Below are 13,928 nucleotides of genomic sequence, written 5' to 3' on the forward strand. Positions count from 1 at the left end.
TCTTTTTGGTGTGTAAGGCATTTCAGTTTAATGCCGTTCTATTGGTCTACTTTTGTTTTCATTGCTTTTGTTTTCGGGTTATATCCAAACAGTCTTGCCAAGAGCAATGGCATGGAGCTATTTCCTTATGCTTTTTTAGAAGTAGTTTTAGAGTTTCATGTATTCTGTTTAAGTATTCATTTTTTATGGCTGTGTAGTATTCTATGGTGTATGTATGCACTTTGTTTTTTCTTTATCCAGTCTATCATTGATGGGCATTTATGTTGATTTCATGTCTTCGATGTTGTCAGTTATGCCGCAATGAAAATACACGTTTGTGCCTTTATAATAGAGTGAGTTATATTCGCTTGGTTATATGCCCAATGAGAAGATTGCTGGATTGAATGGTATTTCTGTCATTCTGTCTTTGATCATGTACTTTGCAGGGACATAGATAGAGCTGGAGGCAATCGTTCTTAGCAAACTAGAGCAGGAACAGTAAACCAAACACAGCATGTTCTCACCTATAATTGGGCGCCAAAAAATGAGAACATATGGACACACAGAGAGGAAAGAGCAGAGGGACACAAAGAGGGGACTCTAATGAGGCATGGAAGGTAAAAGAAGGGAGAGGATCAGGAAGACTAACTAATGGATACTAGGCTTAATATCTGGGTAATAAAATAATCTGTATAAATATCCCCAATGACATATGTTTGCCTATGTAACAAACATACCCATTCTGCATATGTGACCCTGAACTTATAATAAAAATTTTAAAAATCTTTATTTTTTATTTAGTTTTGTATATGGTGGGAGAAAAAGGTGTAATTTCATCATGCTGCCTGTGTGTATCCAGGTTTCTCAGTACCATTTATGGAAGAGGCTCTTCTTTCCCCATTGTATGTTCTTGGTACCTTTGTCAAAATCAGTTGACCATAAATAGTTTAGTTTTGTTTGGGGTTTTCTATTTTGTTCCACTCCTCTATCTGTCTGTCTGTCTTTGTAACAGGACCATGCGGCATTCGTTACTGTGGCGTTATAAAGTATGTTTAAGTCAAGGAGTATGATGCCTTTGGCATTGCTTTTCTGCTCAAGACTGTTTTGGCTATGTAGAGTCTCTTTTGCTTCCATAGGAATTGAAGTATTTTTGATGGCAGCAGCAGCCCATCTAGAGTGGCCATTGCCAAGATGCCACAGCAAAAGGGAGGTGCAGCCAGGGCTATACACTCCATTAAGCAGGCAGGAGCCCTGTTCCCATGGGCCTGGACCTCTTACTTCACAGAGCAGGCAGGAGCTTCTCTGCAGCTCCAGATTTGGGTGTCTCTGTGCTGTTGGGAGCCTGGGAGGGTCTTCTACCCAGCACGCTCAGAGGTGCCTTCTCTCGCTGATGACTTCTCCCCATTGCCAGCAACTGCTCAAGTATCAGAGGTGTGGGTGAGCATGCACACTCCACAGAGCCTGCAGGAACTGGGGACAAGTGGGAGCCCCATCCCTTTCAAGTTGGCTGGGTGAGAGGTTCCTGGGTGCAGCTTCAGCCATTCAAGCCTGACTGCAGACACAGGATTCTCTGTACTCTTGGGGACCTGGGAAGTTCTCCTTACCCCTCACTGGCTCACAAGTGTCTGTTCTTGTTGAATGGCCTCTCCTCACTATGAAAGCCCACTCTGATCTTGGAACAAAGTTGGGGCTGAGCTTGGATGCTATTGCAGCCTGGCTGGGTGAGTGCATGCTTGGGGAGGTGCTCACACTTTAGGACCCGGTGACCTTGTCTCCCTCTGGATTTTGGGTACTGACAAATATAGGAGGGATGCTGAGGCAGTGAGGGAGGCGCAGCACAGTGTTGGTCTGCAGGTGCCAGTTGGAACAAACAGTCTGGGCACCATGAATGGCGGTGGGAGGCAGACAGACTCTCGGTGGAAGAGGGGAGGTTCCCAGGGAAGTCCCACCTTCAGGCTAGGAAAGTCCTGTAGCCTGTGGGCTCCTCTGCCAGTTCTGTCGACCAGAGGGGTAATGCATGGTATATTTTCTTGAGCCCGCCCATGGTTGTCCATGGACAAATCAGTATACAGTTTCTCTCTCTGAAGACCATAAAAACCCCAGACTTAGCCAGAGCAGAGCATACATCAAGGCAACCAGCTGGAGAGAGGGGCTACCCCCTCTAGGCCCTTCTATCTGCTAAGAGCTACAGATGTTGGGATGACATGCTTGCAGAGAGGAGCCACCCTCTCAAAGGCCTGTTCTCTGCTGGTAGCAGCAGATGTCATGACAATCAGTTGCAGAGAGGTGCTACCCACTCCAGGGCCTCCTCTCTGCTGAAAGTTGCAGAGATACCAGGATGACCTGACTACAGAGAGGAGCGATTCACTGCAGGTCTTCTCTGAGTTGTTCTAACACTGAATAAAGCTCCTCTTCATCTTGCTCAACCTCTACTTAGGTGTATACCTCATTCTTCCTGAACACAGGACAAGACCTTGGGCAAAGGCACCACTAGCCACAGAGGTTTTTAGCCAGAAAAGCAATACCCAAAAAATTTTAATACATTTCTCTTTCATTCATGTTAAAAACAGCATTGGCACTTTGATAGGGATTACAGTAAGACTTTAGATTGCTTTGAGTAATATGGACATTTTCATTGTATTTATGAACATGAAAAAAGTTTCCATTGATTTGTGTCTTTTAAAGTTCTTATATCATTGTTTAACAGCTATCCAGGTATTTTACCTCTTTAGTGGAATTTACACCTATTTAATTTTTTTGTTATTATTCTAAATCATATTATTTTATAATATATTTGAGATTATTTGTTACTAATACATAGAAATGTTACTAATTTTTAATGTTGATTTTGTATTCTGAAACATTACTCAATTCATTTACGAATTCTAGTAGATTTCTTCTAAGGACTTTCAGGGTTTTTTTTAATGTAAGATTATGTCATCAGCAAATACAGGAAATTTCACTTTCACCATGGGAGGATAGAGCAAGACCTTCAAAAGATCCTGATAAATTGACCTTTAACTTCCTAGCTTCCAGAACTGTGGGATAAATATTCTTGTCCTTATAAATTACTCCATCATAGATATTCAGTTGTATCACCACCAAACAGACTAAGGCAGTTCGTGACCAGTATATTAATTATTGTTATTATTATTAATGTTATTATCATTGTGTATCTACAAAGTGAAGTACTATAATCGGTGGCCATAAAAAGGAGTAAAAATCTTAACAGATGAAAAATTTAGACAATTCATTCAACAATTTTCTTAGTTACCTGTTTCTGCACTTGATACTATCCTAGACACTGGGGATCTGATAGATGGAAAAAAGATAAAGTTCCTGCCAAAAGGAAACTTGAATTTATTAGCTATAGAACATCTTCACTGCAGATCACTTCAATGAGGAAATCCTAACAACTGAAAATGACATTATAGTGTGATGAATATAATGAGAAGCCAGAGCACATGGAGGAGGATTTTAAAGGGAAGGGACAGGTAACCTGGTTTTGTGAGAACAAAATTATGGAAAGATTCTTGGAGGTGGTAATGTCGGTGCCAAGCCTAGAAAGACTTATTTGTTGATTTTTAAAGATTCTACATAATACCTGTTAACTCTATGAGGTAGGGAAAGTGAAGCATATAGGGGGCTATATTACTTGCCCCAAATCACAAAAATAGTCACTGATAACAAAGTGCATGCCATTAACTGCAACATTCTTCGCTTCTTCTCACTCCTATAGTGTTTTTGTAAGCTATGTTTGGGTAAGCTGGAAGTCAAAGGAATGGGGTGTAGGAGAAGTCATTACTCCATGAAAGTCTTAAAACTCTTTACTGGAGTAGTGAAAAGAACCTTCTAGAAAGATCAAGAAAGAAAATGGAGGGTAATTATGAATATACTAGAAAGCCAGGTGAGAGATTTTCCTATTTGTGATAGTGTGTTCCCAGTTGGCAGTCATCTATTTTTATATGACTACACAAAATAATGCATTATTGTTAAGGTATCAGTATTAATATATTTTACTGACTCTAAGATACAGATCAAAGAACATGGTTATGTTTCTAAAGTATATGCATTGCCTGTTTAATCCAGAAATAGCTACATTTAGATTCCCTCTCATGTGTTTCATAATTAATTTAATTACAATTTTAATCATGGATATCAATGCTTAAGTTATCTCTTTTGTAAGCAGATATACATGATATTCTTGTTAGAAATGCCTAGCATACTTAGGTAAGTTGAGACTGCATAAGGGTAATCCAAATGATAAAAATAGAGCTATACATCCAGGAAAAAGATCTAATTCTAGTTTTTATTTATCCCGTGTGTAGATTTTTGTTTTCCCAGTGTACACAACTGATCTGAACTAGGTTCTCAGTTACATATTTGTATTAGTACATTTTATCACCCCCATAAAGATACTACTATAGCCTGGGTAATTTATGAACAACGGAGATTTTATTGACTCACAGTTCTGCATGGCTGGCAAAGCCTCAGAAATTTTATAATTTTATAAAGAATGCAGCAGACTTCTGCCTGGACATCCAGGTACTTTGATACATCCTCTAAAATCCATGTTCCCAAACCTCAACTCTTGACTTTTGTGCACCACAAGCCCAACACCAACCATGTGGAAGCCACCCTTTTAGCCACAACTGTTGCTGAAGCAACTGGAATGCAGGTTGCCATGTCCAGACGCTACAGAGAGCAGCAGGGGCCCTGGGCCCAGTGAAAGTATTTTTTTCTCCTAGGCTTCCTTGCCTGTGATGGGAGGTGCTGCAGCCAAGATCTCAGACATGCCCCAAAGACATTTTCCCCATTATCTTCATAATTAACATTTGGCTTCTCATTATTTATGCACATTTCTGCAGTCTGCTAAATTTCTCCACCAAAAATGATGCTTTGTCTTTATCACATCATCAGGCTGCAAATTTTTCAAACTTTTATGCTCTGCTTCCCTATCAAATGTATGTTCCAATAGCAAACCATCTCTTAGTGAATGCATATAACTGAATGCTTTCAGAAAAATCCAGGTTACATCTTGAATGCTTTGCTGCTTAGAAATTTCCCCCACCAGATATCCTAAATCATCTGTCTCCAGTTCAAATCATCCCATTTATATAACACTCTCAAAATAACAAAATTATATAGGCTGAGAATAGTGGTCACTAGGGATGATGAATTTGAGAGGACAGTTGGGTGTGGCTATCACAGGAAAAGTGCGAGATCCTTGTGTTGATGAAACTCTTCTGTATTATTATTATGGTGGTTGTCCCTTGAATGTAGTCATATGATAAAATTGAATGTAACTAAACACACACACAGACACACATAAATGAGCACATGTAAAATTGGTGAAATCTGAATAGATGGATTGTATTAATGCCAGTTTATCGGTTGTGATGTTATACTATAGTGTTGCAAGAATTTATCATTGGAGGAAACTCAAAAAAAGAAACAGTGTGGTATCTCTCCATATGATCTCTTCCAATGGCATGCTTACAGATACATTAAAAGATGTTCAACATCATTAGTCATAAGATAAATGCCTATTAAAACCACTATATTACTTCATACTTGCCAAAAGTTTGAAGGAAAAAGAACCCTAGTACACTGTTGTTGGAAATGTAGATTGGTATAACCATTACATAAAACAGTATGGAGGTTTCTAAAGAAATGAAAATTTAACTGCCATATGATCCACTAATATTTCTTTGGGGTATAAACTCGAAATAGATAAAAATCACAGACTCATAAAAATGTCTGCATGCTAATGCTCATGCTCATTCCCAATAGCCACGATATTGAAACAACTTAAATGCCCTTCAATGGTTGAATAGATTTTAACATGTGATGTGTGTGTGTGTGTGTGTGTGTGTGTGTGTGTGTGTTATAGCTCTACAGAGCTAAATGTTACCAAGCCTTAAAAAAAGATCTTGGCATTTGGCACAATATGGATAAACCTGGAGGACATCACACTAAGGTAAATAATCCAGACAGAAAAAAAAATTATTTTGATGATCTTATATGTGGACTATATAAATAGCGGGCTAAAATAGACAAGGTAGAGAATAAAGCATTGGGGTTGGGAGAAGAAATGGGGAGATGTCGCTCAAAGGATACAAAATAGCAGATATGTAGGATGAACATGTGTAGATATCTATATGCACAGCGGGACTAAAACTGATGAAATTTTGTCATGAATTTTATTAAATCAGTATATTTACCTGCTCTTGGCACACACTTAGAAACTAAGGAGATACGCTAATCTGCTTTACCATAGTAACCATTTTAGTTTATCTATCCCATAATATCATGTTTTAAACCTCAAATATAGACAAAAAAATTTCTTCAAAATAGCAATAAAAAATAGAAATAAAAAAATCTATCACACTTCTATGTACTAACATTGAACATGTGGATGTCAAAATTAAACACGTGATACTATAAGCAGTCACTTGAAAGAAAATGTAATACTAAGGTATAAATTAAAACATGGACCACAAAGTAAGTGCAAATATTAAATATCAAAATGTCTTTCAAAAATCTACACAATACAAAATTGTACCCATTTTCAAAGGAAAAACAGATTAGACATACATAGATGCATCTTAAAAACAGGGCTCAGTGAAAGATTAAGTATTGACAATGGATGCATAAATTGAAAACAAATGTCCACAAACCATATGAAACATGTATTAACACTCATACATAGAAAATGATGCACATTAACACATTACAGCGATTGCCAATGTAGACAAGAGAAATAAAGCTGGGTCATGGAAGTAAAGGAGAGTGGATGAGTAAATAAACAGGAGCGAGTCTTGAGCAATTAACCCAAGGAATGTACCTCAGCCCTCTACACTTGATGCCGAAACCACTCTACTGTATTCCCTCCAATAAAAACAGTATTTTTTTCCATTGAAGAATTCCTTTTTTTTTTCTTTTTTTTTTTAAATTGCATTTTAGGTTTTGTGGTACATGTGAAGAACATGCAATCCTTAATCACTGGCATTCTATGGAAATACTGGTGTATGGAAGTTTTAATAAAAATAACAACTTTTACTTGTATGATTGTGTTCAAATTCTCTGTAGACTATGCTTTTGTTTATTGCCTGCAGTAGACAATGGCCACTCCCAGTGTCCCACATTGGGTAGGCTCCCGCTCCACCTAGAGTTTCTTAACAAAGAAGTGCCCTAGTATTGGGACCATGTCCTGCAAACACCATCATTTTAGTGTGTGTGGTGTGCTGTTTTACTTTCTGTAGGGTGAGGTTCTTGGTCTTTTTGAGGGTGTTCAGTTGCTCAAAGAATTGGGTGACTTAGAAAACACACTACCATGAGGTATATGCCCTGGAGGTGATGATTTCGATGTCTTCATTTTGGAAAGAGTGTCACGGTCACCTACATACAATGAAGCTCTTTTTATGTGCCCTTCTAAATATGTACATGTTCCAAGAAACACCAAAGCCTCTTCTTTGTCTCCGTGGGATAAAATTTTAAGAAAAAATTTGTCTCCAGGAATCAGTCCTTCCCCAAGTCCTTATTTAGAATGTCTGCTTCACCTGTGGGTCTGCCCATCAACCCTACAGGACCTCATATCCCTCTCTTCTCGAATGCCTACCTCTCCCCTTCACTTCTTCCTCACCATCAGAAAACAGGCAGAGAGATACTCAGTCATCAGCTCCTCAAAATTTATTTTATTGTTATTATTCCTTGTCCAATTTGGTTTCTCCACGTGTGGACTAATCCTGCCCACCCTCCTGTGAAGATCCTTCCCATGGGTCGAGGTCTTCATCCTTCTGTGAAGATCCTTCATATGAGTCGAGCTCTTCGTCCTTCTGTGAAGATCCTTCCCATGGGTCGAGGTCTTCGTCCTTCTGTGAAGATCCTTCACATGAGTCGAGGTCTTCGTCCTTCTGTGAAGATCCTTCCCATGGGTCGAGGTCTTCATCCTTGTGTGAAAATCCTTCACATGAGTTGAGGTCTTCGTCCTTCTGTGAAGATCCTTCACATGAGTCGAGGTCTTCGTCCTTCTGTGAAGATCCTTCCCATGAGTCAAGATCTTCGTCCTTCTGTGAAGATCCTTCCCATGGGTCGAGGTCTTCTTCCTTCTGTGAGGATCCTTCCCATGAGTCAAGATCTTCGTCCTTCTGTGAAGATCCTTCCCATGGGTCGAGGTCTTCTTCCTTCTGTGAAGATCCTTCACATGAGTCGAGGTCTTCTTCCTTCTGTGAAGATCCTTCCCATGGGTCGAGGTCTTCGTCCTTCTGTGAATATCCTTCACATGAGTTGAGGTCTTCATCCTCTTGTGAATATCCTTCACATGAGTCGATGTCATCGGCCTCCTGTGAACATCCTTCAGCTGGGTCATCTAGGTCTTCATCCTCTTGTGAATATCCTTCCCATGAGTCTAGGTCTTCGTCCTTCTGTGAAGTTCCTTCACATGGGTCTAGGTCTTTGTCCTCCTCATCTTGGATTGGATTGATGGAGTTGTCTCGGGACTGGTCATTCTCTATTTGATTTGAATTTATTTTCTTATGGTTCCTGTAGTAAAACACTAATATTGTTGGATATTGTGATTTTTTGGTCTTCTTCAAACTTTGTTCAGAGGCTAAAGCTCTGTTCAGTGTCTCCAGCGTCTGGCAAGAAAACAGGGAGAGGCCAGGAAAACGTTATTTTTGGTGAATAGGGTAGAGGCTGAATAGCAGTGGTGGCAGGGCGGTGGTTTATGAGAAGAGACGCAGATTGAGAAAGGGGTTTATGCCAGAGAAGAACAAGGTGGAATCATAGGGTAGGGATCTATGGGGAAGAAGAAGAGGAGCATGGCTAGGGTCATCTGTGTTAGTTCAAACTGCACCATTTTGTAAGCTCTTTGCGATTTTGCAGACCTTGGTCAAAGTGAAACATTCCATGGGTGTTCAGGCTGTGAGAATCATCCTGCCTAACCATCTGAGCACAGGGCAGACAAAGGCTCAACTAAAGAAACATCCCCATCACATCTTGGTTGGCAAAGCTCTAAGGAACACCACAATGATATTCCACCAGAAAAAGGGCCAAACCACCTGGTCATAAGAACATCTTATCAATATCCTGCTGGGCAGCAAGCCATACTGCTCAGATCCCTCCCATCCCTACCTGTAAGTACCCCAGCCTGTAAGCAGTGGTGGGCTCTGGCATTAAGCGGGTCCCCGACTCCCACAGGTGTCTGCAATATACCTGTGTTGCTGTTTGAGCCGCCCCCTCTCTATGTGTTTTTCTTTCACTCTCACCTTCTTTTCAAAACCTAAAATTTTGGTGCCAAAACTCAGAACGGTGATTGGGTTCTAATGAGTAAGTTTTCTCGTGCAACCCGGAAAGCAGCAAGCAGCACAAACTAGACCCGGGCCTACTTCCAGATCCCGAGTGGACTCCCTGTTCCCAGTGCCGTTCCCCCTATTTCTCTCATCTTCTCCAGCACTGGACTAACCTACAGATATTGATCAACCTTTCCTCCCTATGTTTCCTCCCTTCCCCTTTCCGGGCAGCTGTAACAAGGATCACCTCCATTGCCGGACATCACATCCAGCACTGGGCTTCAGTTAGTGGGTGACTCTCCCTCTTCCTCCTTTATGGATTCCTCTCTATTTCTGCTGGTTCTCCAAAAAGTTTCAGTGCTGGGTGAGACGTCTCCCCGGTCACCAGGTAATCACAGCCTGGCTTCTTAGGGGACACCCTAAGACCACTTGCCACTCTGGCCGCCCCAGCCTCCGGGGAACCGTGAATAGCTCCGGGGCTGCCCTGGCTCTCCAGATCTCTTCTCCCAGGATGAATCCAGTACTCACTTCCCTTTGGGGTATTCACTTCTCTCGGGAGTACTCGGTCCCCTCTGGGGTATTCACTTCCTTCCAGGGCACTCACTTTCCTCAGGGGTATCCATTCCCCTTCAGAGTATTCACTCCCTCTTCCAAAATACAAAACTTCCAAATTGAACATAATCTAAAACAATTCAACTTCCAAATTCAACATAATCTAAAAAACTTTCTCCACAGCAATGGTAAATGATCTGAAGTGTTTTGCTTATCTCAATTCACAGCGCTCTCTCTCTCTCTCTCTCTCTCTCTCTCTCTCTCTCTGCCAATCCTGTTCACCTTTTCAAATCTTCCTCCTCCAAGAGAAATCCCCAAAAATGCCCCCTCCTCCTGGCAAGACTTCCTCCTCTGCATTTCAACCTGACCAACAAACCCCTTCCTCAGCCTCCCGCCCACCACCATTCTCTCCACCTTCTCCTTCCGCTCTGGCTCCTCCAACCCCTTGCTGTCACCCTGCATTCCAACTTCCTCTCCACCTCAAACCAGGTCTCATGCCCAAACTGCTTTCTCTGAAATCCAGTCACATGCCCAGTGTTTATATGTAGGATACTACAATCTAAGACCAACATGTGCAACAGTGTGGGCATTGTTCAACTTCCTACTGGGAATTATGTCCAGTGGGGGGGGGGAAAAAAAGGAGGCATTTGGATTGGAAGAGGAGAAGGACAACTACCTTCTGTCAAAGACTACATGAGAGTCTATGTAGAAAAGTCAATTTTAAAAAAGGCTTCTACAATCATAGAGGTTAGCAAGATTGACCAACTAACGAAACACTCCTATCACATCTTGCTGGGCAAAGTTCTAAGAAACACCACGACGACATCCCACTAGGAAAAGAGACAAACAGCCTGATCATAAAAACGTCTTAATTATCCTGCCAGAATCATAAAAACACCTTATCAATAACCTGCCTGGTAGCAAGCCATACCGCCCAAACCTTTCCCACCCATACCTGTAAGTACCATAGCCTGTAAGTAGCAGTGCGTTGTGACATTAAGGTGGTCCCGCACTTCCACAGGTGTCTGGAACATACCTGTGTTGCTGTTTGAGCCGCCCCCTCTCTGTGTGTCTGTCTTTCACCCTCACCTTCCCTTCAAATCCTAACAATCTTACCTTGTCACTTTTTTTGTTGTTGGATATACTCTTTATCTTGGTGCTTGAAGTTGGCTGTTTCATGTCTATGGATGTTTGTAGAATGTCTATACTAAGCTCTTCAAGGGTACATACTTCCACAACTGTATTGAAGCTTGCCAGTAGGTTGTCCCAGAGCTCTTGCCTTCCCTATATATACCCTCCTGGTGACAAGGCAAAGCCACACCCTTGAGCTTTGTTTGATCATACAGGCAGTGTCCCAGCCAATGGCAGTCCTAGGATGGCTTTGACATCACAAAGTACCACCCCTGACAACTTCCTGGGCTTGGGGGGAAAGGGTGAAAGGGTTGTAGAGAAAACCAAATGCTGCTGTTGTTTCAACGTCCCCTGAAGATGCATCCCAAACTGATCTACCGCCGCTCCTCATTTCTCCATGTTTAATGTTCATGGTTCACGTGGATGTGAGAGGATGATTTCTTCAAGCCCTTCCCCATAGTCATTCCTCTTAAGTGATTCATTTCCTTGTCTTCCAGCACTCATCAGACACTAGTATTTTGGATGTCTCACCTCAAATCCCTCCAAGCTAATGTGACCCATTTAAAAGTTCCCTGTGCTCTGCATTCTTCCCAAGACTAACATTATGTTTCATCATTTTATTAAAGCCATTGTAACGGTGTGAAGAGATATTTCACTTTAGTTGTAATTTGCAATTCCCTAATGATTGGCAATTCTCTTTATTTTAATGTACTGATTTTCCATTTGTATGCCTTTTACAAAATATCTGTTCAGGTTCTTTGCCCACTTCTTAATGGCATTATTTGTTTTCTTGCTATTAAGTTTTTTGAGTTTCATATGTATTTTGGGTATTAGCCCCTTATCAGATGTATGGTTTGCAAATATTTCTTCCATTTTGTGGGTTGTTAATTGCCTTTTTTTGCTTCGCAGAAGCATTTTCATTTAATGCCATTCTATTGGTCTACTTTTGTTTTTATTGCTTTTGTTTTCAGGATTATACCCATACAATCTTGCCATGAGCAGTGGGATGGAGCTACTTCCATATGCTTTTTTAGAAGTAGTTTTAGAGTTTCATGTATTCTGTTTAAGTATTCATTTTTTATGGCTGCATAGTATTCTATGGTGTATGTTTGTACTTCATCTTTTCTTTATCCAGTTTATCATTGATGGGCATTTATGTCGATTTCATGTCTTTGATGTTGTGAAATATGCTGCAGTGAAAATACACGTTCGTGCCTTTATAATTGAGTGAGTTATATTCCTTTGGGTATATCCTCCAAAATAAGATTGCTGGATTGAATGGTATTTCTGTCTTTCTGTCTTTGATCATGCACTTTGCAGGGACACAGATAGAGCTGGAGGCAAACATTCTTAGCAAACTAAAGCAGGAACAGTAAACCAAACACAGCATGTTCTCACCTAAAATTGGGCACCAAAAATTGAGAGCATATGGACACACAGAGGGGAACAAAGCACACTCGAGTCTAATGGGGCATGGAAGGTAAGAGAAGGGAGAGGATCAGGAAAACTAACTAATGGATACTAGGCTTAACTTCTTGGTAATAAAATAATCTGTATAACTAGCCCCATTACACATGTTTACCTATGTAAAAAACATGCACATTCTGCACATACACCCCTCAACTTATAATAAAAGTTTAAAAAATCTTCGTTTTTTGTTTAATTTTGTATATGGTGAGAGAAAAAGGTGTAATTTCATCATGCTGCCTCTGTGTATCCAGTTTTCTCAGTACCATTTATTGAAGAGGCTCTTCTTTCCCCATTGTATGTTCATTGTACCTTAATTGAAATCATTTGACCATAAATAGTTTAGTTTATTTTATGATTTTCTATTTTGTTCCATTTGTCTGTCTCTCTGTTTTTGTTACAGGACCATGCAGCATTGGTTACTGTAGCTTTATAAAGTATGTTTAAGTCAAGGTGTGTGATGCCTTTGGCATTGCTCTGTTTGCTCAAGAAGATTTTGACTACGTAGAGTCTCTTTTGCTTCTATAGTAATTGAACTATTTTTGATGGCAGCAGCAGCCCATCTAGAGTGACGATTTCCAAGATGCCACAGCAGCAGGGAGATGCAGCCAGGGCTATACACTCCATTAAGCAGTCAGTAACCCTATCTCCATGGGCCTCCTACTTCACAGAGCAGGCAGGAGCTTCACTGCAGCTCCAGATTTGGGTGTCTCTGTGCTATTGGGAGCCTGGGAGGGTCTTTTACCCAGCAGGCTCAGAAGTGCCTTTTCTCCCTGATGGCTTCTCGCCATTGCCAGCAACTGCTCCAGTATCAGAGGTGTGGGTGAGGATGCACATCCCACAGAGCTTGCAGGAGCTGGGAATAAGTGGGAGCCCCACATCATTCGAGTTGTCTGGGTGAGAAGTTCCCAGGTGCAGCTTCAGCCATCCAAGCCTGACTGCAGACCGAGGATTCTCTATACTCCTGAGGACCTGGGAAGGTCTCCTTACCCCTCACTGGCTCACAAGGGCCTGTTCTTGTTGCCAGGCCTCTCCTCACTATGAGAGCCCACTCTGATCTTGGAACAAAGTTGGGGCTGAGCTTGGATGCTATTGCAGCCTGGCTGGATGAGTGCATGCTTGGGGAAGTGCTGAAACTTTAGGCCCCGGTGACTTTGTCTCCCTCTGGATTTTGGGTACTGACAAATATAGGAGGGATGCTGAGGCAGTGGCAGGGGGGCAGCACAGTGCTGTCCCACAGGTGCCAGTTGGAACAAACAGTCCAGGCACCATGAATGGTCGTGGGAGGCAGACAGACTCTCGGTGGAAGAGGGGAGGTTCCCAGGGAATTCCCACCTTCAGGCTAGGAAAGTCCTGTAGCCTATGGGCTCCTCTGCGAGTTCTGTTGATCAGAGGGGTAATGCATGGTGTTTTTTCTTGAGCCCGCCCATGGTTGTCCATGGACAAATCAGTATACAGTTTCTCTCCCTGAAGACCATAATAACCCCAGACTTAGCCAGAGCAGAG

General features: G+C 41.5%; 1 protein-coding gene across 1 annotated transcript in view; it reads right to left on the minus strand.

Moving 5' to 3' along the window:
* Nucleotides 1–7,721: 7,721 nt before the first annotated feature.
* LOC108292522 (protein starmaker) overlaps nt 7,722–13,928 on the minus strand; it is a 20,251-nt gene continuing 14,044 nt past the window's right edge. The window contains exon 5 of the mRNA XM_037733125.1: nt 7,722–8,618. Within this exon, the coding sequence (XP_037589053.1) occupies nt 7,722–8,618 (897 nt within the window). The remainder of the gene's footprint in view (nt 8,619–13,928) is intronic.

This window comes from Cebus imitator, unplaced genomic scaffold (genome assembly GCF_001604975.1).
Source record: "Cebus imitator isolate Cc_AM_T3 unplaced genomic scaffold, Cebus_imitator-1.0 Scaffold493, whole genome shotgun sequence".
Lineage (NCBI taxonomy): Eukaryota > Metazoa > Chordata > Mammalia > Primates > Cebidae > Cebus > Cebus imitator.